This window comes from Pleurodeles waltl, chromosome 5 (genome assembly GCF_031143425.1).
Source record: "Pleurodeles waltl isolate 20211129_DDA chromosome 5, aPleWal1.hap1.20221129, whole genome shotgun sequence".
In the NCBI taxonomy this organism is placed as follows: Eukaryota; Metazoa; Chordata; class Amphibia; order Caudata; family Salamandridae; genus Pleurodeles; species Pleurodeles waltl.
The window spans coordinates 747,857,118-747,884,168 of record NC_090444.1 but is presented as its reverse complement, the minus strand read 5'-3'; the positions used below and the strand labels follow the sequence as shown (position 1 = coordinate 747,884,168).

The 27,051-nt window shown below is 44.7% G+C and overlaps 1 protein-coding gene across 1 annotated transcript in view; it reads left to right on the top strand.

The window, feature by feature from the left end:
- Positions 1-218: 218 nt before the first annotated feature.
- Positions 219-27,051, top strand: part of LOC138296005 (two pore calcium channel protein 1-like) — a 538,306-nt gene continuing 511,473 nt past the window's right edge. The window contains exon 1 of the mRNA XM_069234709.1: positions 219-602. Within this exon, the coding sequence (XP_069090810.1) occupies positions 507-602 (96 nt within the window). The 5' untranslated portion in view covers positions 219-506. The remainder of the gene's footprint in view (positions 603-27,051) is intronic.

Below are 27,051 nucleotides of genomic sequence, written 5' to 3'. Positions count from 1 at the left end.
TTTATCTATTACAGTTTGGTGGCTTCTAAGCGGACATCATGTTTCAAGTTGAGCTCGCGTCTGTTAGTGCTTGCCTAGAATATTCTCGCGGAGGAGGGGGAAAATCAGTTTTTCATCAAAAAAGCGCAGATGTGGTTAAAATGTTACTCTGGAAAGAGGAGCCTTGAAATTCCTTCGCATTCCTGCTGAGCTGTTTCCGCTACATCCTGTGTCACATGACGCGTCAAAAATCATGGCTTTTAAACATAGCGGAGAGGAGCGGCGGCGGCGGATGCTCGGCGCTGTGGATCGTATCTGACCAAAGGGGAAGTGTTCATGGCACTTAGCGCAGAAGCCGAGGGTGCGAGGAGCATCGGCGGTTCTCAACCCGTGCAGTCTCAGCGAGCTCGCTGATTATGCGCGTGTAGCAGCCCCTGTTGCTTGCGCCTGTGGGTCCCGATTCGCCTTTCCAAAGTTTCAGAAGAACTTCCCTGTTTTTCCCTGCTTGAGAGGCCAGTTCTGCCAAAATGCCTGGGTCCGCTTTAAAAAACTGCGGGGGAGACGTTCTTCCGCCAGACAGGGAAGAAAAGGCGGAGAAAGACACGACAGAGCGCCCGGACGCGGTAGGTGTACGAAGTCTACCTCGGGGGGATCATGTGTGGGTTAAAACCAATTGGCGTTCTTTTGTTTGGGCTATACACACACCGAAAGCTGTGCACTCTCACTTGATGGTTAACACATGTTCCGGTGGATAGTTCGTTAACAGGGGTCGAATCCTCAAAGGCACAAAGTGCAAAACACCCTTGTCTTTAGTTAATAAACGAGAGCTCTTCTTGTGCCAAATAAGCGCTATCGCAAGGCACAGCTGCTAAATCAAACAGGTGTAGGATTTTCGTGAACATTATATCTTTTTTTCATCTTGTAGTTCTTTTTTTTCTGAACATTGCCATGACGAGATAGTCCAATTTAAATCGAAAAGTTTTCATTGTATGGCTGCTGGTGCACTAATATTCAGGGTCCAAGTGAAGGGAATCTGAGGGACTCGACGTGCCCATACTTTTTTAAAAATTTAAATTATAAACACTTCCCCTGCTTTTTGTGACAAAGACGGCCGTCCCGAGACGGTTAATTCTGATAGTTGAATTGCTTCAGCTGAAGCGTAAGTAAGGGAGTCTCTCGTGCTTTGAAACAGAGAGGCAGACAGTGACAAACCTTGTCAGGGTGACTGCTTTCTTGAAAGAAATGTAAATGTGTACAACTAGTCAATCTGCATATGTTAATAGTGCTTCTAAGCAGATATTGGCTTTAATTGATGGAATCACTTGAAGCTACCTGATGAGAGAGAGATGTATTATTTTTTAGCGGTATTGTAAGGGAGCTACCAACTACGTTGTGAAGTGTGTGCTTTTAAAAGACAGTTATAAAAAATGCCTCATATGACACATTTCTTCTTCTTGAGAGGCACTGTAAGGGAGTGAGCTGCTAAGCTGTGAAGTGTGTGCATTTAAAAGATAGTTATAAACAAGCATTGGCAAACTCAATAGGTCTCGCCTTTACAAGAGCTATTGGCTTTGGCAACGTGGTTTGCCATGTTGTACACCAGTGTGGCTCCTGTTCAGTATGGCTAAAACTTAGTGACCTAAAGTGTCAGTGTGAGGTAGGGAAGTAGAGTGGATTTGTTTGAATATCATAGACTGGAGAAGGAGGATTAGAGTGTTGTAGAGGGGAGTAGGGTTCGGTGGCAGAGTGTCAAATGGGTGGGGTGGAATAGCGTGGAGTGGGTTGAAGTGGATTTGAGGCGAGGTGGATTGAATTGGAGTAAAATGGGGTGGATTGAGGGGAGTGGTTTGGTGTGGGGTGGATTGGAGTAGGGTGGATTGGAGTGGGTTGGATTGAAATGGGGTAAGGTGGATGAGATTGGAGTGAGTGGGTTGGATTGAAGTGATGGGGTGGATTGGGGGTGGGGTTGATTGGATTGGAGAGGGCTGGTGTGGATTGGAGTGGATTAGATTGGACTGGAGTGGGGTGGATTAGATTAGGTTGGACTGGGGTGGATTGGATTGGGGTGGGTGGATTGGAGTGGGGTGGATTGAACTGGGATGTGGTGGATTGGATTGGGATAGTGTGTGTGGGCTGGAGTAGAGTGGTGGATTGGAGAGAGTAGGTGGATTGCAGTGGGGTGGATTAGGGCAGGGTGGATTGGATTCGGGTGGTGTGTGTTGGATTGGATTGCAGTGGGTTGGATTGGGGTGGATTTCATGGAGGTAGGGTGGATTGGAGTGCGGGGGATGGATTGGATTGCAGTGGGGTGGACTGAACTGTGGTGGGGTGGATTCGATTGGGCTGAGGTGAATTGTAGTGGGGTGGAGTGGTTTGTGTTGGAGTGGGGTGTTTTGGAGTGGGGTATTGTTAGACTTTTCATCCTTGGTGTGGTCTCCCTTAACTTTTTGCCTCTATTTCCCAGGTTGTTGATGTGTGCTGGACTCTGTTTTTGCTGTTTTTGTTACTCTGAGAACTTTACCACTGCTAACCAGTGCTAAAGTGCAAGTGCTCCTATACAAAATGTGTACGTAATTGGTTCATCCATGATTGGCATATTTGATTTACTAGTAAGTCCCTAGTACAGTGCACCAGATGTACCCAGGGCCTGTAAAATCAAATACAACTAGTGGGCCTGCAGCACTGGTTGTGCCACCCACATTAGTAGCTCTGTAAACATGGCTCCGACCTGCCACTGCAGTGTCTGTGTGTGCAGTTTTAAACTGTAAATTCGACTTGGCAATTGTACCCACTTGCCAGGCCTAAACCTTCCCTTTTCTTACATGTAAGACACCCCTAAGGTAGGCCCTAGGTAGCCCCAAGGGCAGGGTGCAGTAAATGGTTAAGGTAGGACATATAGTAATGTGTTTTATACGTCCTGCCAGTGAAATACTTCTAAATTTGTTTTTCACTGTTGCAAGGCCTGTCCCTCTCATAGGTTAACATGGGGACTACCTGTAGATATGCTTAAAGTGTAGATTCCCTCTGGGAGCGGATAGACATCTGGAGTTTGGGGTCTCTGAGCGAACAATTTAAAAATACATCTTTTAGTAAAGTTGATTTTAAGATTGGGTGTTTGAAAATGCCAATTTTAGAAAGTGAGCATTTTCTTGCTTAAACTATTTCTGTGACTCTGCCTGTTTGTGGATTCCCTGTCTGGGTCAGTTTGACAGTTGGGCTGGTTGCACCTCACACTAGACTGTGACACAAAGGGAGCTGGAGTGTAGTCTGCATTTCCTGATGAGCCATCTGTGCTAGGAGGGAGGGGAGGAGTGGTCACTTACACCTGAAAGGGCTGTGCCTGCCCTCACACAACAAAGTCTCCAAACCCCTGGTGTGTGTCTGGGGCCTGTCCTGGGCAAGGCAAGATTTCACAAACAAGAGAGACCTTTCTTTGAAGTAAGCCTACTTCAAAGGGAAAAATGGGTATAAGAAGGGCACCCAAAACCACAGACTTTGGAACACTTGTGGATACCAAGAAGAACCTCTGCCTGGAGAAGAGCTGAAGAGCTGAGAAAGAAGAGCTGCCCTGCCTGTGACAGTGCTTTGTGGAGCTATCCTGCAGTTGCTGCTTCTGTCTGTGCTAGAGGACAGACTGGACTTTGTGTGCATTCCTTCTTGTGAAGAACTCTCCAAGGGCTTGAATTCTGTTGTTTGAAGTCTCAGGGACAGCAAAGACTTCTCTCTGCCAGCACCTGGAGCCACTGCTGATACTCCTCCCCTGCAAGTGGTGCTTATCTAGTTCCTTGGGCCCTGAAAGAAGAAGCTCGCAGAACAAGAGTGAGAAATCCATGCACAGACCGCCGTGTGGGGAAAAGACCAACACAACTCCTAGACACGGCTGAAAAATCGATGCGCCGCTGGCTTCGCGGCTGAAAATCGACGCTCACGGCTGGAGAAACGACGCGCAGCATCACTGACGGAGGCTGGTGAGACTGCAACCCGCGCTGTGTGGTTTTCGGATCATCGTTCAGCAGGATTTCTGGCGCAAACATCGCTGGGCGTGTAAAAACAATGCAAGGTCTGCCCGAATCCGAGAGTGCAGTTCGAATCAACGCATCACTCTCCTGCCGAGAGAAGAAACAACGCACGCCAACTTGACTGAAGGAGAAACAATGTACACTCTTGCTCGTGAGTGATACCGACGTATCGCAAACCCTTTTTGATGCACACTCGCCCGTGCAAGGTTATTTTTGACGCACCCAGGTACATTTCCATGCTAACAGTGTCAGTGTTGTGTTTAAAATTACATGAACACTCTTTTTGGTTTTTAATTGATAACTTGACTTTTGTATCGTGGATTTTTGTCGTTTTGGTCTTGTTTTGTTTAGATAAATATTCTCTATTTTTCTAAACATGTGTAGTCATTTTGTAGTGTTTTCATTGAGATTCTGTGTGTGTTGGTACAAATACTTTACACCTAGCGCTCTGAAGTTAGGCCTGCCTGCCCGTGCCAAGCTACCAAGGGGGTGAGCGGGGGTTAGCTGAGGGTGATTCTCTTTTACCCTGACTAGAGTGAGGGTCCTTACTTGAACAGGGGGTAACCTGACTGCCAACCAAAGACCTAATTTCTAACAAGTATGCTCGAAGATTTGGACTGGAGTGTGGTGGACTGAACAGGGATGGAGTGGGCTGGATTGGAGTGAGTTAGATTGAAGTGGGGTGGATTTAAGTGAGGTGGAGTGGATTGAAATGGGGTGGAGTGGATAGAGTTGGTGTGGGGTGGATTGGACCGGGAGGGATTGATGGATTGGGCTGGAGTGGATTGCATTGACATGAGGGGAATTGGATTGGCATGGGGTGAATTGGACTTGACTGGGGTGGGGTGGACTGGAGTAGGGTGGACTTGGGTGGGTTGGATTGGATTGAGTGTGGAGGATTGGATTGAGTGGGGTGGGGCGTATTTGGGTGATATGGATTGCTGTGGATTGGGTTGGGGTGGATTGAAGTGGATTGGGGTGGAGTGCTTTGGAGTGGACTGGGTAGAAGTGGATTGGGGTGGGGTGGCTTGGATTGGAGAGGGGTGGATTGGATTGGAGAGGGGTGGATTGATTGGAGAGGGATGTACTAGATTGAAGTGGGGGTAGATTAAGGTGGTTTGGAGTGAGGTGGATTAGACTGCAGTAGGCTGGATTGGGTAGCAGTGGAATTGATTGGAGTGGGGTGGCCTGGATTGAGAGGAGTGGATTGGCTTGAGATGGGGCGGATTAGGGTGTGATAGAGTTGAATGGATTGGGTGGATTGGAGTGCGGTGGACTGGATTGGGGTGGGGTGGGTTGGATTGGAATGGGGTAGACTGAACTCGGGGGATGGATTGGATTGGGCTGGAGTGAATTGAAGTAGGGTGGAGGGGTTTGTGTTGGGGTGAATTGGAGTGGGGTATGCTCGCTGGATGGATTGGATTGGGGTGGGTTGGATTGGTGTGGGGTGGATTGGCTTGGATTGGAGAGGGGTGGATTGAGGTAGTTTGGAGTGGGGTGGATTCAACTGGAGTATGGTGGATTAATGTGGAATGGATTGAGTGGGGTGGATTAAAGTAGAGTGTATTGAAGTGGGGTAGACTGTATTGGAGTGCAGTGCATTGGGTAGTGGTGGACTTGAGTGGGTTGGATTGGTATAGGGTGGGGTGAGTGGAGAGTGGTGGAATGATTGGAGTATGGTGAGTTGGATTGGGGTGGATTGGAGTGGAGTAGCGTGGGTTGGATTAGGGTGGATTGGACTGAAGTGGGGTGGACTTGAGTGGGGTGGACTGGAGTGGATTGGGGTGAGGTGTATTGGATTGGAGTGAGGTAGATTGGACTGGGCTAGAAGGGAGGGATTGGATTGTAGTGGGGTCAATTGTGGTTGATTGGAGGGGGATGGAGTGGGTTGGATTGACGTGAGGTGGATTGTATTGAATTGGGGCACATTGTTTTGGATTGGAGTTGGTTGTTTGGGATTGTAGTGGGGCTGGTTGGAGTGGGACAGGTTGTTATGGATTAAAGTGTGGCTGATTGGAGTGGGACGGACTGGAGTGGGGCGGATTGTTTTGGACTGGAGTGGGGCGGATTGTTTTGGACTGGAGTGGGGCGGATTGTTTTGGACTGGAGTGGGGCGGATTGTTTTGGACTGGAGTGGGGCGGATTGTTTTGGACTGGAGTGGGGCGGATTGTTTTGGACTGGAGTGGGGCGGATTGTTTTGGACTGGAGTGGGGCGGATTGTTTTGGACTGGAGTGGGGCGGATTGTTTTGGACTGGAGTGGGGCGGATTGTTTTGGACTGGAGTGGGGCGGATTGTTTTGGACTGGAGTGGGGCGGATTGTTTAGGACTGGAGTGGGGCGGATTGTTTAGGACTGGAGTGGGGCGGATTGTTTAGGACTGGAGTGGGGCGGATTGTTTAGGACTGGAGTGGGCCAGAGTGTTTAGGACTGGAGTGGGCCAGAGTGTTTAGGACTGGAGTGGGCCAGAGTGTTTAGGACTGGAGTGGGCCAGAGTGTTTAGGACTGGAGTGGGGCGGATTGTTTAGGACTGGAGTGGGCCAGAGTGTTTAGGACTGGAGTGGGCCAGAGTGTTTAGGACTGGAGTGGGCCAGAGTGTTTAGGACTGGAGTGGGCCAGAGTGTTTAGGACTGGAGTGGGCCAGAGTGTTTAGGACTGGAGTGGGCCAGAGTGTTTAGGACTGGAGTGGGCCAGAGTGTTTAGGACTGGAGTGGGCCAGAGTGTTTAGGACTGGAGTGGGCCAGAGTGTTTAGGACTGGAGTGGGCCAGAGTGTTTAGGACTGGAGTGGGCCAGAGTGTTTAGGACTGGAGTGGGCCAGAGTGTTTAGGACTGGAGTGGGCCAGAGTGTTTAGGACTGGAGTGGGCCAGAGTGTTTAGGACTGGAGTGGGCCAGAGTGTTTAGGACTGGAGTGGGCCAGAGTGTTTAGGACTGGAGTGGGCCAGAGTGTTTAGGACTGGAGTGGGCCAGAGTGTTTAGGATTGGAGTGGGCCAGAGTGTTTAGGATTGGAGGGGGCCAGAGTGTTTAGGATTGGAGGGGGCCAGAGTGTTTAGGATTGGAGGGGGCCAGAGTGTTTTGGATTGGAGGGGGCAAATTTGTTTGGATTGGAGTGGGACAGATTGCTTGGGATTGGAGCATGGCAGATTGTTTTGGACTGGAGCGCGGCAGATTGTTTTGGACTGGAGCGCGGCAGATTGTTTTGGACTGGAGCGCGGCAGATTGTTTTGGACTGGAGCGCGGCAGATTGTTTTGGACTGGAGCGCGGCAGATTGTTTTGGACTGGAGCGCGGCAGATTGTTTTGGACTGGAGCGCGGCAGATTGTTTTGGACTGGAGCGCGGCAGATTGTTTTGGACTGGAGCGCGGCAGATTGTTTTGGACTGGAGCGGGGCAGATTGTTTTGAAATGGAGCGGGGCAGATTGTTTTGAACTGGAGCGGGGCAGATTGTTTTGAACTGGAGCGGGGCAGATTGTTTTGAACTGGAGCGGGGCAGATTGTTTTGAACTGGAGCGGGGCAGATTGTTTTGAACTGGAGCGGGGCAGATTGTTTTGAACTGGAGCGGGGCAGATTGTTTTGAACTGGAGCGGGGCAGATTGTTTTGAACTGGAGCGGGGCAGATTGTTTTGAACTGGAGCGGGGCAGATTGTTTTGAACTGGAGCGGGGCAGATTGTTTTGAACTGGAGCGGGGCAGATTGTTTTGGAATGGAGCGGGGCAGATTGTTTTGGAATGAGCGGGGCAGATTGTTTTGGAATGGAGCGGGGCAGATTGTTTTGGAATGGAGCGGGGCAGATTGTTTTGAACTGGAGCGGGGCAGATTGTTTTGAACTGGAGCGGGGCAGATTGTTTTGAACTGGAGCGGGGCAGATTGTTTTGAACTGGAGCGGGGCAGATTGTTTTGAACTGGAGCGGGGCAGATTGTTTTGAACTGGAGCGGGGCAGATTGTTTTGAACTGGAGCGGGGCAGATTGTTTTGAACTGGAGCGGGGCAGATTGTTTTGAACTGGAGCGGGGCAGATTGTTTTGAACTGGAGCGGGGCAGATTGTTTTGAACTGGAGCGGGGCAGATTGTTTTGAACTGGAGCGGGGCAGATTGTTTTGGACTGGAGCGGGGCAGATTGTTTTGGACTGGAGCGGGGCAGATTGTTTTGGACTGGAGCGGGGCAGATTGTTTTGGACTGGAGCGGGGCAGATTGTTTTGGACTGGAGCGGGGCAGATTGTTTTGGACTGGAGCGGGGCAGATTGTTTTGGACTGGAGCGGGGCAGATTGTTTTGGACTGGTGCGGGGCAGATTGTTTTGGACTGGTGCGGGGCAGATTGTTTTGGACTAGTGTGGGGCAGATTGATTTGGACTAGTGTGGGGCAGATTGGAGTGGGCTGGACTGGAGTGGGCCAGATTGTTTTGGATTGGAGTGGGCCAGATTGTTGTGGATTGGAGTGGGCTAGATTGTTGTGGATTGGAGTGGGCCAGATTGTTGTGGATTGGAGTGGGCCAGATTGTTGTGGATTGGAGTGGGCCAGATTGTTGTGGATTGGAGTGGGCCAGATTGTTGTGGATTGGAGTGGGCCAGATTGTTGTGGATTGGAGTGGGCCAGATTGTTGTGGATTGGAGTGGGCCAGATTGTTGTGGATTGCAGTGGGCCCTATTTTTGTGGATTGCAGTGGGCCCTATTTTTGTGGATTGCAGTGGGCCCTATTTTTGTGGATTGCAGTGGGCCCTATTTTTGTGGATTGCAGTGGGCCATATTTTTGTGGATTAGAGTGGGCCATATTTTTGTGGATTGGAGTGGGCCATATTGTTTTGGACTTGTGTGGGGCGAATTGGAGTAGGGCAGATGGCTTTGGAGTGGTGCAGATCGTTTTTGATTAGAGTGAGGCACATTGGAGTGGGGTAGATTGTTCTGGATTGTAGTGGGGCAGAATGGAGTGAGGAAGATTGTTTTTGATTGGAGTAGGACAGAATGGAGTGGGACAGATTGTTTTGGATTGGAGTAGGGCAAATTGTTTTGGATTGGAGTGGGGCATATTGTTTTGGATTAGACTGGGGCGAATTAGAGTAGGTAGATTGCTTTGGAGTGGTGCAGAATGTTTTTGATTAGAGTGGGGTAAATTCAAATTGGAGTGGCGCAGATTGTTTTTAATTAGAGTCAGGCAAATTGAAATGGTCCAGATTGCTTTGGAGTGGTGCAGATTGTTTTAAATTAGAGTGGGGCAAATTGGAGTGGGGCATGTTGGTTTGGAGTGGTGTAGATTGTTTTTATTAGAATGGGGTGAATTGGAGTGGGGCATATTAGATTGGGGTGGGTTGAGAGGATTGAAGTGGGTGATGTGGACTGGATTGGGGTGGGGCGAATTGGTGTGCGGTAAAGTGGGTTGGATTGAGGTGGATTGTAGTGGGGTGGATGGAGTGGGGTGGATTGGGGTGTACTGCATAATTATGTATTAAAGCATAATTTCAGAGGCTGCTCATAATAAAGAGACACTGTCACTTCAAAATAATTCAAACAAGTTAATTGTCATCTTTTGAGAAGTGCTCCCATGAGCAAAAACAAAAGAAAATGTGTGGAAAGTGAGAAAAGACGACTTGGCAAAATAAAAGAAAGTTAGCTTTAAAAATGAGAACTTTCCAATTTTATTTGTCCTGCTGGGCACGTTTTTGCCAGTCACAAGCCTTCTGTTTGCGGGGCACTAGAACTTAAAGAGAACAAATTAGTACCCTGATCACGTCAGGAAATGAATCAATCAGTGCTTGATCTCTGCTCCACACAGAGGAACGGAGCAGTTGCGGCTCGCGACAACCAGAAGAGGCGGGGCATCGTGCATGAGGGAGGGGGATAAATAACAATTAAATAAAAACCATTAAAAAAAAACACGTACCGCCTCTGCCGCGCACCGCTCTTATCCTCCATCTCCTCACTGCAGGCACAGGCTCTCAGCCTGCCCTGCGGCCAATCCTGATGCTGCTCAGAGCAGCATCAGGATTGGCTGGGAGTGCCCAGCCACGGTGCTCCCAGGCAGATTGGAAGCCTGTGCAGGCTCTCTCATGCCTACTGCGCATGTGTGTTTGTGTGGCCCGAGACGGCACACAGGTGCTCTGAGGGAAGTGCTATGTGCTCTACCCTCAAGGGCTCTTCACCCCCAATGCTTTGCCCCTTTTAAAAAAAATGATAATAAATACAGTTTATTATCTTATCATTTAAAAAAAAATGTTTTGCAGCTGCCGCTGCTGGCGGGGGTGCAACGCTCCTCCGGCTTAATGGAGGAGCTGCCCCTGGAACGGAAATGATGCCAGCCATGCCTTAATAAATTAAGAGGCTGTAAAGTAGAGTGTCACACAAGCCAACAAATGGTGGGTGACTGGCTGGTACTAGCCCTTTTCTGAACACAAAAGAGACTCGCTAGCGAGATGCATGTGCTAGTGCATGCACTGTCATGCTCAACTCTAAAAAAGGTACACTACGTACAGTTTTGGTATTACTAAAATCTATATTTTGGAGGCACTCTTATCTTAAACTTTTTTGCGTATTTTATAGCAGCCTATTTTATACTGGGTGTTATACTCATTTAAGATAATGACATATGTTCACAATGCTTTCTGTTACAGACTGGTACCTTTATAGCACTAAACATAAACAAGTCACTACTCTCCGCTGCAGCAACCAGGATTCAATTCTCTGGCTCTCTGGTGCAGAACATTAATGGAGGTTTCATAATGTACAATAGTGCATCTGCCACTGATTAACATAACTTGCTTTGAATTTTCATCTAAGATGTGCATTATTTTATATGTAGTTACCTAAAGGTGAAAGACCGAAAAAAGTTACAGAATATTTTATTTTTCAGCCATGCCTTTAACCACATCCCCATGCTCACTCAACCCGGCCTCTGCGTGCAGCATCACAGTTCCCATACTTTTTTTAATGCACTTTGACCACTGATAATATGTGATTTTAGTGAAATTACTTGTTTGTGGTGGGTCAAGAGTGAATGTGGGAAGGTGGCTGGCCTATTTGTTCCTGCGTTGGTTAACAATAGCTTCCATGCCGCTTTGAAATTCATTACCTTCTAAGTGGAGTCTTGCATGGGCGTAGCAGCTAATAGTGCAATCACTGCTGTGGATTATTTTAGTTCCAAACTGGGGCCAGTGGCCGCCCATTTTCTATTGTTTGCGTTCGGGCCAATGGCACCTTTGTTACGAAAATGGCCACTTGAAGTGCATCAGGTTTTTTTAAAAACTAAGATTGTTTTAAATGTTGGGATTCTTTACTACCTATGATAATTAAACAACTACAAATCTCCTACCACAAAGTATGTTCGAAATAAGAAACCAGTTTTTACCTATGGTGTCAGACATTATATATGGGTATTTGGGAGACTTTTCTGACTTAGGAAAACCGTTTGCATATGAAGCACTATCAATTGTTCTGTTTCAATATGCTTTTTGGAGTTGACTAAGAGCAGCTGTCAGTTCTTTTCTTGTCATGAGGGCAACATTGACCCAGTCTTGAGTGTTCATCCAATAACTTTAAATGTAAGGCTATTTATAGTTTCACAGTTCCCATTATACGAATGCAACCTATAAGCCCCAGTATAATTTGAAATGTTGGATGAAAAAACATGATAGAAGAGAGGGATTCTCAAGACACAGGGTTTGTAAACATGAATGAAGAAGAGCCTCGGGGCAGCAGCTTTCTGTGCCTTAAAAGAAAATGGATGACCTAAATCAATCGTTTCACTTTCACCCTGCAGATTTCTTTTACATTGTCAGAGAAGGTTAAGAATGTAAGAGTATATATTTTGCATTTACACTCTACATTCATAGATTAACACAAGGATCAATTCATATATAATAATTTATAATTCCATGAAATCGTTACATTTACATTCACTTTTATAGATTAACACCAGGATATATATATATGTGTGTATGTGTGTGTGAAAATAAATATATATATATATATATATATATATATAAAATTACTTACACCAGTGGCAGTCACCATTGAGTAGTTATAGTTAGGTCTGTGTTTCTATAGGGAATTTCTTTTGTTGGTTTGTGTGAAGATGTCTTGTGAACCTGGGTAATGGAATGTTTATGTTCTATGAGGTCAGATATGGAATGTGGGAGACTGGAGGAGAAGGGAGCTGAGGGGAGGAGCTCTGCTGGAGGTGACGTGCACATGAAGCTTAAATAAAGAAAAAGAAGAAGAATATTTGTTGCTGTTATCATCTTTTTACTGCTGATGAGGGAACCGTCTGCGCAGGGGGCGGATTAATTACAAGGGACACCTCTACCCCTGGAAATATTGTCCTTCCAAATCTACGTTGAAGCCGTTGAAGGTGAAGATTGAAGGCAAGTCTATTTAATGGCTATAACATAGCGTGCTGTTGGAACACTTTATTTAAACCCTAATGACATTGTCGAGGATTGACATTGACAGACGTTCACTTTGGACGTATTATTATTATTTTTTTTTTTAAAACACGTGCAGCGCTGCTTTGTCTTAACAAACCACCACTGAAACCTTTTGTGGATTTGTTTCAGATGCGCTTTTATCTAGCGCGCTCATTTTAAAAAGCAGCTTGTTTTCTTTTAATGGCAACGGAGCGAGGCCGTCATTTCTACCACGTGAGGTTTCCGTTGTCAAACTCGAGCGTAGTGAGTGTAGCACAGCATTGTGGCAACGGTTGCCATGCACTCGAGCGCGGCTGTTATCTAGCCGCGTGAGATTACCATGCGCTTGAGCGCGGCCGTCATCTAGCCGCGTGTGGTTACGTGCGCTCGAGTGCAGCCATCAACTAGCCGCGTGCCGTTTCTTAGCAACAGCCTGCACAGTGATGCGCAGCTCGTTACAAAAAGGATCAAACAAATAGTTTATACGACACGCCACTAGGAAAATTACTGGAAATTACTGCCTGGATTAAACAAATTAAAGCAACAGCACAGTACCTGAGGTGGCCCCAGCTTCACAATCCAGGAAGTGAAACCAGGAAGTGGAGATGAAAAGAGGACTATGAACAATAGCAAGATAATAGTAATAAAAAGAAGACTAGAAGGAGGAAAAAGGAAGTTTATTATGTTAGTTACTTTTTTTAGTTTGTTATAATAACTTATATTAATTTGTGATTTTAATTAATTGTGTTAGTTTTTTGTATTCATTTGTGTTATTTAGGCAAAAGAGACAGTATATTAAGGATATATACAATGGGGGATCAAAGCATGGCATCATCACCCCCTTTTCTATCAACTCCGGGTGAACGTCCAATACCGTGGAAACAATGGAAGAAGATGTTTTTGACTTACATTTTGGCAATTGGGGGTGATCACTATAGCCCAGTGAGAAAGCAGGCTATTCTCTTGCATCAGTTGGGGGTTGAAGGGAGAAGAATTTATGAGGATCTGCCTGAAGTGTCTTTGGGGGATGGGTGATGGGCAACCAATGAATGTGTTCGATATGTCAATGCAAATGTTGGACATTCAATTTATTCCTAAAACAAATTTAGTTCTGGAACACCACAATTTTTTTTCAAGAGTGCAAAGGGTCGATGAGGATATGGCATAATTTTTGGCGGCATTAAGAGGGTTGGCACTTTAGTTCTGTTTTGAACAGTTGACTGACTCGCTGAAAGGAGATCAAATTGTGAGATGTTCTTATAAAAAGAAAATAAGGGAAAAATTGTTGATGAAGGATCCGTCCTTGGAAGAAGCCATACAGATTGCAAAAAGAATGGAACATGCAGCTATGCGGTTGCAAGAATTTGATAAGCCATCGCAGGGTGTGAAATACTGTACTGTTGAAGAGATAAAAAATAAGTCTGAGTTGAACAAAAATATGAGGGATAAAAGGAGTGTACCAAGTGTAGAAGGAGGAAAAACGAAAAGTGGCAAAACCGAGGGCCAGAGAGAATTTGATTGGAGAGAGAGTAAATGCTACCGGTGTGGAGCTTTGGTAAATATTTCATCTAGTAAAAATGTGTGCAGCAAGAAATGCATTATGTAGAAGCTGTGGAAAGAGACGGCATTTTGCTAAAGTGTGTAGACTCAAATCGGAGATGGGAGGTGGTAAGAAAATTAATGTAGTCGATCAAGAAACCCAGGATGTGTGTGAGAATGTTAGTGAGATAGTCTTGATGGTGAATGGAGAATCTCTGGAAAGTGTGTCGGGTGTTCAATGTCTGGATGGTTCAAGAGTGGAGAAGACACAAATAAGAATAAGAATGAAAAGTATTGATGAATTGAAAAAAATAAATGCTCAATTAAGTCTGAACAATATGTCTGTCAATGTACTGATAGATTCTGGAAGCTTGTTCATACTTATTTCTAGGGTGACCTATCAATCAAAATGGCCTAGTGCACAAAATTCTCAACTTGATGAACCAGATATAAAAGCTTTAGGTTGTGCTGGAAAACTAATAGAAATTCTGGTAATGAAATGGATGAATATTACCTTCAAAGATAGGGCTGTCTATGGACGGGTGTATATTACTGATTATGGAACAGACTTATTAGAGTGGCGTCATCAAAAGGACCTGGGTATAATTTTGAATCCTAATAAGAAGGAACCACTGATGTTAACTGAAGTTAGCGAGGAAATTAGTGAGGTACTTCGACATGATTTGTTTGGAAAATATCCAAAGGTATTTTCCACTAAGTTAGGTTTACTGAAGGGTTTTTCACATAAGATTATATTGAAGGACAATGCTAAACCTGTGGTTCACAAAGTTTGTTGAAACAGGAGTTGGAAAAAGTATTGGAAGAGGGCATTATTGAACTTATTGAAGCTTCTGAGTGGCTAGCGCCAATTGTAGTGGCGCCAAAGGACAGAGGAAAAATGTGTTTATGCATTGACCTTAGAGACTTAAATAAAAACATATGGGCTGACAGACAACCACCCCCTAATATTTCTGAAATGCTAACAATGGAATGGAAAGGTGAGGTATTCAGTGTCTTGGATATGTCATCCGCGTATCATCAAGTGGAGCTGCACGAGCATTCCAGACACTTAACATCTTTTGTTACGCCACTGGGGGCATTCCATTATAGAAGGATGCCTTTTGGTCTAGCCTCTGCATTCTCTGTTTTCCAGAGAGTAGTGACAAACATTTTTGGAGATATGAAACGTGTGCTATGCTTTCAAGATGACATAATGATTGTAGGGAGAAATTAAACTGAGCATGACTTATTGTTTGAAGAAGTGATGAATAGACTCAATGATCATGGCTTGACCATAAAAATGAAAACGTGTCTAATTAGACAACGTGAGGTAACGTATTTGGGACATGTTGTGAGTGGTGAAGGAATTAAACCAAAGAAAAGTATTGTAACTGTAATTGAAAATGCTCTGGTACCTTGTAATAAGGAAGAACTGAAATTGTTTCTTGGTCTGGCAGAATATTGTTCAAAATTTGTAAATAATTTTTCTGACGTGGTGCAACCTTTGAGGAGAATAATGAAGAAAAATGTAGAATATGTATGGGTTGAGCAATGTGAATGTGCTTTTAGTAATATCAAAAGATGTATTGCGCATGCACCTACATTAGGACATTTCGATGTGACGGCGAAAACTTATATTACTATGGATGCCAGCAAGGTGGGCATAGGTGCAATTCTAACACAGGTTAAGGATGGGGTGTAGTATGTAGTAAGATTTGCTTCTAGAAGGTTGCAAGGTGCGGAAATGTCATATTCGGTAATTGAGAGAGAAGCCTTGGCATGTTGCTGGGGGATCAATCATTTTAAGTTCTACGTGTGGGGTATACCTTTTAAATGGATCACAAGCCCTTGATATATATCTTTAAAGGTTGTAGGGTTTTGGAAGGAAGTGTCACTCCACATATCTTGAGATGGTTGTTAACGGTAATGAGTTATCATTTCCAAATTAAATTTTTACGAGGTAAGAAGAATGTAGTAGCGGATTGTTTGTCAAGAATGCCAGTGGAAATGGGAGAAAGAGGGGAGGTAGATACTATAGTGCAGGAAATAGGAGAAGTTTTGGGAAGTGTAGCAGTTAGTGTAAAAGAATGGGAACTTGCTAGAAGAGAAGATTTAATCATGGATGACGTAGAGAAGAGAGTTGTGGGTGGGTGGAAGTATGAGGATGGATTTAATGGTGAGTTTTCTAGCTATTTTAAAGTTAAAGATCAATTGAGTTTACAAGGTGGCAAATTGATGAGAAGAGAACAGTTAATTCTGCCAGTTGGGGTTCGCAAGCACATAATTAGGATTGTTCACGAAGGCTATTTGGGTAGAGGGATGATGAAGAGGAAAGTAAGGCAATTCTTTTGGTAGCCAGGTATGGACTGAATAGCGATAAGACTAAAGTTGTACAGCAGCCTCCTTTGAGGGCGGTGCCATTTCCTAGCAAACCTTGGGAGAAATTAGCTATAGATTTTATAGGTCCTATCGCTAGACTTGGTAAGAGGAGCAAGTACATAATAGCTTTGGTGGACTATCACTCTCAGTGTTTTTTGATCAAAGCTGTAGGGCAGGTGACTACGTTAAATGTTATTGAATTTTGTTTAAGAAGCCTTGGTAGAGGAAGGTATTCCAAAGACGATTGTGTCGGATAACGGTGTGCAATATTTTTCCAGAGAAATTACGGCTAGGATGGGAATAACTAATGAAAGGGTCGCCCTGTTCCGTCCGCAAGCTAATGGCTTAGTCAAGAGGGTGAATCGCATAGTAATGGAGAATATTCAGTTGTCGCTAGCCAATCATCGTCCATGGATGCGCGAATTTAAAAAAAGGATGTGGGCGCACAGAACGACCCCTCATTCAGTAACAGGAGTATCGCCATTTGTATCTTATAAAGGTAGGGAGCCTGGAGTGAAAGAGTGTCCCGTTTGGCTAAGGGAAAAAGGAAGGGTGATGGTGGATTGTAAACTTGTAAAGGAGAAAGTTGAAGAGAAGCAAAGAGAAGCTGCTCTGTATTAAAATAGGAGAATAGGTGCCAAACAATGCCACATACGTGTGGGTGATTGGGTCGTCATAAAGAAGGGAGATCTCATCCAAAAAGGGGAGAGTAAGTACTCAACTCCTTATAAAGTAAAACAATCCAAACACAATGTAGAGATCCTAGAAAACGGGTCGTTGTGGAGCTTAGGGAATGTGTGTAAAGTTAATCATTGATGCATTTCCATTGTGTGATTTGTATAGTATGGTATTGGTGTATAAGTATTAAAGTATAATTTTTGTTTATTATTTCTATTATTATTCAACATTGTAAGGGGAAAGATGTGTGAAGATGTCTTGTGAACCTGGGTAATGGAATAGAATGTTTATGTTCTATGAGGTCAAATATGGAATATGGGAGACTGGAGGAGAAGCAGAAAAATGGAGCATAGGGGAGGAGCTCTGCTGGAGGTGTCGTGCATATGAAGCTTAAGTAAAGAAAAATAATATTGGTTGCTGTGCTATCATCTTTATAGTTTGCTAATACATTTGTTGGCATTTGACAATTCTTCACACAACTTTCCAAAAAAGTGTTCTTTTTTTTTTTTAGTTGGGGACTGTGAAAAAGGGGGTCCTTAATTGCAAAATCTTAATGCAAATCTTACTGTTTTGGAATGCAATACCGCAAAACTGCTGAATGGATTTGCGGGAAAGTACCCTCTTTTTGGCATGGTTACCCCCACTTTTTGCCTGCTGTCAGAATGTTTTTATTGTTTTCACTTTGATCCTACTGACCAGGACCCCGGTGATTGTGCGCTCTCCCCCTCTAAACTCCCATATAAGTCCCTAGTACATGGTACTTAGGTACTTAGAGCATTTGGGCACCAGGGAGAGGTTCCTGATGGGCTGCAGCATGTATTGGGCCACCCATGGGAGCCCATGCAAAATGTTTCAGCAGGCCTGCCGTTGCAGCCTGTGTGAAAAGGTGCATGTGCCCTTTACCTACAGGGCACTGTAAGTCACCCTTATGATAGGCTCTCCTAGCCCAGAGGGGAGGGTACAGGTACCTGTGTGTGAGGGCACCACTGCATTAGCAGAGCTGCTTCTATGGACTCCAGCTCCATTATACTGGACTTCATAAGTGCGGGGAAGCAATTTTACCCATGTACTGGGCATAAGTCCAGATACATAATGGTAACTCTGAACCTGGGCATGCTTCTTATTAAACATGTCAGAATCATACCCCAATACTGTTCCCAGTATTGGTAGTATGATTCCATGCACTCTGGGGGCTCCTTAAAGGACCCCCAGCATTGCTCCTACCAGTCTAATGGGGTTTTCCTCAGACAGTTTTTTGCCCTTTACTACTTGACCAGGTCAGGCAGAGGAAGGCAGAACAAAGGGTTTCCTGTGTGAGAGTGAGGTAACACCCTCTCCTTTGAAAATAGGTGTTACATGGCTTGGGAGGGTTAGCTTCCCCAAGCCAATGCTATGGTTCAAAAGGCACATTTGGTCCCCTCCTTGCATAAACTGGTTTTTACCAGCCCAGGGACCCCCCAGTCTCTGCTGTGGCGCGAAACTGGACAAAGGAAAGGGAAGTGGCCACTCCCCTGTCCATCACCACCCTATGGGTGGTGCCCAGAGCTCCTCCGGGTGGCCGCTCAATTCGGTCATCTTGAATCCAAGGTGGGCAGAGGCCCCTGAGAGCATCTGAATGGCAGTGTCTGGTAGGAGATGTCACAGCCCCCTCCTGATTCGTGACCACCCTGTTACGTGACTAATTCTCCTTCCTGGGCTATTTAAGGTCTCCCTCTTGGTAGGTTCCTCAGATTCGATTTGCAAGATTCCAGCAGGACTCCTCTCCATCACTTACTTCATCTTCTGGCCAATGGGACTGCAACTGAACCCCCCGGGAACCGACAATCTTCAACTACAGTGGCGACTCTGCTCTACAACATTGTTTCTCAGGCTCCTTCTAGCAACTGAAACATTTCCCTGGCTGTGCATCCTCTGAGGGCAACAAGTCTTCAACCTGCACAAGAAGCAACAAGCAATCTCCCTTGGAGTAAAGGAGTCACTTTCCTGCATCTGCAGGCACCAACTGCAGTGACAACCGGCTGTGTAGGTCTTCTCTACTCTGGAGCTGCGTGTATCCTGCATCACAGGTGGTGGTCTGGAGTGGTCCCCTTGGTCCTCTCTATCAGATGTCCAATTTGGAAGACAGTAAACTCTTGCCTCCCCTTGCAAAAAAGTACCTCTGTGCACTGCAACCCTTGCAGCTTCCTCCTTCAAGGGATCTTCAGGATCCATGTAGCCTGGCCTCCAGCACTCCTCTCTGCAAAGCACAGTCTCCTGCCTGCTGCTCAAGTGACGTGAGACCCCCTCTTCAGGTGTGCTGAGTGGCCTCGCTGCGACTCCTGTGCCTGCTGCCTGTGGGGAATGCCTCCTCTTCTTGTGACTCTCCCAGCTGCTGAGGGTCACCCTAGGCTCCCCTCCCTGGGTCCAATCCCCTGGACCTTGCTGGTCCTTGCCAGCCCTGCAAACCTTCTTCTCCGTCTCTTGCATTTGCCAAGGCTTGTTGGTGGTTTTCCAGCACCACTGACTGACTGCATCTCGACCTCTGACATGGGACATCACTTGCATCACTTCTGGGACTCGTCTTCAGCTCCTGTGCTGCACTGCTGACCTTCTTCGTCCACTGTCAACCTGGTCCTGCATCCACAGAAGGGTGGGTAGTGGCTCCTGCCACAACCAGACATTCCAACTCAAACTCTACTTGGTCCCCTTCTTTTGCAAGTCCTCTTCTGTTGGGATTACCTTTGAGTTCTTCCATTCTTGTTTGGGTCTTGCATAATCCTTTTCTAAATTTCTCCTGTTGGTTTTGGGAAACACCACATAGTTACCTCTGCTTTCCTGGTCCCGGGGGTCACTCTGGTACTCACCTCTTCCTAGTTCCTTCAGCTTCTTTCTACCGATTCCACTTCCTTGGGTGGGGAACTGCGTTTCACATTCTATTTTTTTAGTATATAGTTCGGCCCACCCCTAGGGCCTTCACTATTTGCTATTGCTTTTACCAATGCCTATTGCTTTTTATGCTATTTACTGATTGGTAACATGCATATAATAGTATGTTTACTCTCCTCTAGTTGGGGCATTGCCTATTCAGTATTGTAGTATTTGTGCTACTACAATAAAGTACTTTTGTTTGTAAACCTATGTGATTCTTTCATGTGTATAAGTGCTGTGTGTCTAAAGTGGTATTTCATAAGCTTTCCATGTCTCCTAGATAAGTCTTGGCTGCTCGTCCACAGCTACCTCTAGAGAGCCCTGGGTTCCTAGACACTGCCTACACTTCACTAATAGGGGATACCTTAACCTGGTATAAGGTGAAAACACCATAGGTACTCACCACAAACCAGGCCAGCTTCCTACAGGATTTACCCCAAATTTGGCAGGAAGCTAGATTTTTGCCCAGAAAGTGTGGTTGTGATTTGGGATAAATCCATTCAGTAGTTTTTGAGAAAATAAGGTACACATATTTTTGTATATATGGACGGTTCGGTTTGAGGGACTCTGGCAAAAGCCCCACAAGCACAACTTAAAAAAAAAAATAGAGCGTCTTGTTTGGCCGAGGGAGCTTATCCCCCCCTTGGGCCACATCACTGCTGCGGGAGTGAGGGTCCCTGGGAGCGAGCGCACTGATTGGATGGCTGCAACCTGAAAAAAATGTTGCAGCAGACATTACTGGACTTGGGGACTTATCCCATTGTCCTGAAATTGTGAAAAAGAAATATAAGGGAGCAGATTAGGAACATCCTGCCCCCTAGCATTAGAGGGGTGCCCAGGAGGACCCCTCCAGGCCTAAATAAAAAATAAGCAAAATATATATATATATGTAGTACTTTATCAGGATCATGGAAACAAATAAAAAACAAAAGTCAAGCACCATTTGTTTTTAAATTAAAGTGATTCCTGGGGTGGGATAGGGACTGGGCGTCAAAATATATATATTGATTTGGGGAGGGGGGCGTGCATAGGGTTTTTGGCCCTAGGGACCTTGTCTCTGCCCTCTTGTGGGCAGGGAAATTCAGATTGCTCCCACCTGGTAGAAGTAGAGAAAGCTACCTGCTTGCACCTGGCAGGTGCAATGCCAGCTCCTGTTGCACTTCAGATGGGTGCATGCGGGGGCGGCGCAGAGTGCTGGAGCTTCCCGAGCAGCCCCCAGTATCTATAATGGGTGTTCCTGATGGGCATCAGGGCACTTACTTAGGCCGCGGGGATTGAAGGGGTCCCTGGGCTGGTAAAGGTTCAGAGAGAGTTGCTGCATGCCCTACTTCCAAAATTAAAAAAATTAAGGCCCCAGGGCTCGGGTCCCCTGGTCCCAAAGTGGCTGGGGGAGAGGGAGGCCTTGCACCCTCTTCCCTTATTAAAGAGTAAAGGTCCCAGGGATGGGAGTAACTTAGAATGCTGAAAAGTTCAGGAATGTTTGAATGACCTTGAAGGTGCAGGTTGGTGTGGAGTTTGAGTTTGATAGTCATGGTTGGAGAAGATCTAAGAGTGGTAGATCTCTAGCTAAAAATTCTAACTTAGAGGCCAGCATTGCCTGGATGAGGACTTGAGAGCAAATGCTGCATGAGAGCTTCTCAGAGGCAAACAGCGGATCGGACGCATGTTTCTACACTGAAACAACCCCTGGGGACATATCTCAGGCAATGGATAATACTGAGTTTTGCATCCCCTGACCTGTATGAGCCCATATTATCAGCTACCACTGCATATATGGAAGAGCAAGATTAAACATATTGATTGAAGACTGTTGTGGAGTTGAACCTATATATATATATCTAACAGCAATGCGGTTCAATGAAGGGCGCCGCGCTCAAAGAATACCGGTGCAACCGCTCTGGGTGAACCAACCCAAGAGTAATTATTTCATCAAAAATTTAGCAGTGCACTCCACCAGGGTAAAGTAATTCTTGAATTTATTTGAAACAAAAAAAGCAGAACAACGCGTTTCGACCGGATGGTCTTTGTCAAGTTCAACAAACAATTTACAAAGCAAGTTCCTTTTATAGTGGAAAGTATTATAATCATATAATGCATGCTGGGAGCTGTAGTTAAACAAATATTCAATACAAATTCTCAGAATTACATAATATTGCAATCAATCTATTCTCAATGAAAATGCAATCATAATAAAATTCCAGTATTCTAAAAAGATAATTATATAGCAAATTTACTTCATTTGTTATTTATATATAATTTAAATCCCGTTTTTCCCATTAACTTAATTAACTCTATACTGGTATTTTTAACTCACTTTTTCTAGTAATACTATTACAGAATTTTTTTTTTTATTATTATTACAAATTTTGCTAATTTCATATAAATCAGGACTTGCTCTGAAGACAAAGAAAAATAAATAAAATTTAATTTATATCCAATGCTCACAATGATAATTAGGATGGTTATTAATTAAGAACTCAACCAATCAAACAGCTCATCTGTGCTGCTTGAGTTATACACTCATAGATGAACATAAAGTTCTTCATCATTGTTCATCCCTGAAGGGGCCTTGGTTTTCATTCGAATTATGAATTTCGATTCTAATTGCCTCAACTTTCTTACTCGATCTCCTCCTCTTTCATGATCTGGGATATGATCTATACCATAATATCTCAGTGTCCTCCAATCATTCGATGTATGTGTTTGTAGATGTCTGGCTGTCGCATATGTACAGTCCTTATGAGTAATAGCTCTGATATGTTCAAGGATTCTTTTCTTAAGCGCACAGATTGTACTACCAATGTACTTTAGACCACAGTGACATTCTATTATATAGATTACATATTTTGTTTCACATGTAATTTTATGTTTAATGAACCATTCCTGTCCATTTGGTAAATTGATTTTTTTCATTGATTGCCCTATTTTACATGCTTTACAGGAATTACATTTGACGAAACCCTTGTTCTCCGCCTCCAGCCAATTGCTATCTTTTTCTAGCACAAGATGACTTTTAACCAATATATCCTTAATGCTGGGTGCCTTTTTGTATGAGAACCAGGGTTTCGAACCTATTATGGGTCCCAAATCCGGATCTTTGCCTATTATTCCCCAATGTTTGCACAGAATGTTTTTAATTAATGTGCTTTCCTTGGTATATTGCATAATCATTCGCACTCTTTCTTCAGATTCTCTTTCTCTTTTGTTAAACAGAAACTCCTCACGTTTTTTGGATTGAATAATACTCATGTTACTTTTAAGGATCTTGTCATTATATCCTCGAGTTTTAAATCTCTCATATGTTTCATCCAATTTCATTAGTAAATCCCTTTCATGAGAACAATTTCTCCTCATTCTGATAAATTCCCCCAAGGGGATACTATTTACCAATAATAATAATGTGGAGAAGGAACAGCGATCTGCAAGCTGGCTGCACCTGAGATTATTAATTGCAGCACAGTGTTCTCTGGGAGCACAGAAGCCTAGCACAGAATACAAGGTTTAGAGTTGATTCTGGTGCAAACTCCACACAAAGGTATTGTAGCAATTTTGTTTGTTTTTTGCAGTTTCATATAGCGTGAACTAGATACAAAGCTATTACATCGCTTTACTTGAGCACCGGTTACATTACACAAGAACACATTCATTTTTGGTACCAAGGGGAGATTACGTGATTTGCCCAGAATCGCAGGATGTTGAGACTCAAACCGTGTTCCCCAGCTTCAAAGTCGGCAGCTCTGGCCCTTATGTCACACTCCCTCCCCTAGGGTTCTTTGTCTGGTGCTTTTTTATATAGCGCTTGGTAATACAGGTTCTGCCATTTCATAGCACTGCAAAGCAGGTGCCATTCTTAACAAAATCGCTATAATTTATTTGCATCACCTTGCAGAGATAAAGAAGTGAAAAAGCTATATCAGGATTTTTTGTTTTTTCAGTTTTACATAGCGCAAACTCAACACAAAGGTATTGGAGCGCTTTATTGATTTTTTTTTTTTGTGAAGTTTTATATAGCGCGATTTAGATACAAAGGTATTACAGCGCTTTAAATGAGCATGAGTTACATCGCACAAGAACACATTCATTTTTGGTTGCAAGAGGAGATTAAGTGATTTGCCCAGAAGAGATGAAGCAGTGAAAAAGCTGTCAGGATTGTAATCTGTGACATTCTCATTTTGTCAAGACTGCTGCAGGGGGTGTATTAACCAACTGACTTGAGTAGAGCTTAACACTAGGCGATAGCACGTGGTCTTGATAACCTCTGGAGGGTCACAAACCAAGCACACAGGTTAGTTCTAGGTAAGAAGATGGGGAAAGCTGTTGTCTCCAAAATGGTGGAAAAGAAGTCGTGACTCTAGACCCAAGCACTTCACGGCCTCAAGCTTGACGGAAAAAACATCTAGCCTTTGGATGTAAATTGAGCTTCTTCAAATAGAGCTCAGTTAGCAGATACAGCCATTTTCCTAACCACGTAGTGCAAAGAAGCTAACACAAGTGTGCCACAGTGAGAGGAACAGTGTCTCATAGGGCACAAAAGTGGAGCAAACTCCATCACTTTCTCCTCTCAGAAATCACTGGTGTCAAGGCTTTGATGACAGTCCCCTCACTGCTCCTGCAGCCTTGCAGATGCCACTTCTAGAAGCGCTGTCTAAAACAGTGCTCTAATAGCACTGCTTCGTGTTTGAAGAGGCACAACCTTAAATACCCTCTACAGTCGCTGTCACGGACGCAGAGCACTTCCCCATCACCCTCTGGACTCCTGTGTATAATGATCCACCCATTGTCTGCCACAGTCCAGCAATGTTTAACCTGCTGTCCTCTCTTCCAACCCCAGGCTTACTGTAACCACTCCACTAAGTTCCCATGCATCATTTGATGTAAACTCTATGCATTATTTCTGATTGCCGTGGTTACCAAGTACATGGAAAATCAATATCAAGTGGCCCTTTTCTCACTCCTGCTTCTTCTGGTGTTCCTCTCACTGCTTCACCACGCCTCCCTGTGTCTATGGAAATATGCTTGTGTTTGTTTATATGGGTACACATCACAAGGATTACATCTCAAAGTCAATCCTGGACAGTAACATTAAAGACTTCATAGGCAGGAGATGTTTTAAACAGGAGAACTGTTGTTTCACAAACTGTGGTCACCAGTAGCAGCCACAGCTTGTACTTAGGTAACCCAAATGTGTCGTTGTCACTGAGGTCATTTTTGTATTAGACAACAAACAGGGAGGATCCATGCCAGGCTTGCAGGGCAACCACAGTGTAAATAAGTTCCATATAAATTATTTTTACATAATTTATATTATGTGGGTATCAAGAACTCTGACATGGTTCTGGGCCTACCTTGGAGTCCCCAAAAAACATACATTTGAATCCTTTTCATAGCCTAAAATGCCAATCAACCAGCCCTGTAGGAGCCTTACTGGGCACCACTGGTCTAGGTGAAAAAACCCCCTATCGTCCAAACCCAGGCTTCCCACTCTACTCTGAGTGGTCCAGATGGCAAGGCCAAGACTTCTAATTTTGAGTAGCCACCCCAACAGAGATAATTTTGACTTCAAAACCATAACCAGGTCAAAAATGTATGCACCGAAAAGGCACCGTCAAGGCCCAGGAGATTCAGGTACACATATCTTTTCTACAGAGTCCCATCCTGAGCTGAGGGCTGTCATAAGACTATTAAACCAAGGCACTGCTTTAAATGAATGCAGAGTTCCAGCCCTTCTGAATTTCCATTTAAAACACTAACCCAGGGTCACAGATGTCGCACCTCTGGAACCTATCCTTTCGACCCATCTACCACTGAAGCTCTGTTGCACCAATTTGCACACATTTAAAGCCACCTGTTCAGTTAAGCTGCCTCTTCTGTTATTCTCTTTGTATACAGTCAATGTTTTTAAAAGTTAGGCTGGTTTTGCCAATGTAAAGGAATAATTCATTTAAATGTTTAACACAGAGACATATATGGTTGTCCCCTTTTCTTTGCTCCTAACTCTTTTGACCCCCCTCATTCTCTCGGTTAAATGCCACAAAGGTGGCTCTGTTTAACTATATAATTCAAATAAAGTGGTCACAAGGCAACTATCCTACTTTTCGTTGGCAATCCAAGTGAGCTTCGCTCCGTAATTTTGATCTCACATAACACTGGTAGCGATGCTCCACTTTGACAAACGTCATAGATTTCAAGGTAATGGAACTATAGTAATAAAATCGAAGTGGTTCTAAGTTACAATTATTGGGTTTCCACTGAGTAGTTACGGTCCAACTTCATTTTGTTAAGGGCATTTGTAAAGTGCGCTATCACTTGCAAGGGTATTCTGGTACCGAGCAGATATGTGTGTGTGCTAGCCCTGCCTTTGTTAGGTTAGTTATTAGAAAGCACTTCCTCCTGATCTGGTTACGTGTGTGATTAGGAATCCTGTGGAGCGGAGGTGTCTGAGTAATCAGTGGAAGGAGATGCGACTGAGCAGGTAGGTAGGGCCTGAGTTGTGTAGTGCCTTGAATGTGTGTGTGAGGAGTTTCAATTGAGTGCCTTTGTGTATCGGGAGACAATGTAGTTCCCTGAGGTGTGGTGTGATAGAGGTTCTGTATGGGAGGCTGAGAATGAGTCTGGCTGGCGATTTCTGGATGGTTTGCAGTATTCTAGTGAGTACTTGTTTGTGGCGCTAAGGGGGTTCCCGTGGGCCAACTTTCTGGTGACTAGGATGTGAGTGACATTTTAACAGTGTTGCTTGGGAGACATCTGAAGATCTTCTCCATCATCTTCAGGGTATGGTAGCAGGATGCAGTGACAGCTTTCACTTGTGTGGTCTTGTCCAGTTTGTTGTCAATGAGTACTCTGAGGTTCTGAGTGTGGGTCTGATTTCGTCAGGCCACCAGTTGGAGTCCCATGGTGAGGTGTTCTTGCCAGAGATCACTACTTATGTCTTGTCAGGTTTGAGCTTGAGCCAGTTGGCATTCATCCAGTTAGCGACTTGGTCATGCAGGCAGTGACTTTGTTTTGTGTTTTGGTGGCCTTGTCCCAGAGGGATAGTATGAGTTGTGTGTTTTCTGCATAGGAGAGGATGTTAACGTGTGGGACCTGAGGAATGCATTGAAGAGGGTGGGGCTAAGCGATGAACCGCAGATGACTGACACCTCCTGTTCTATCCAT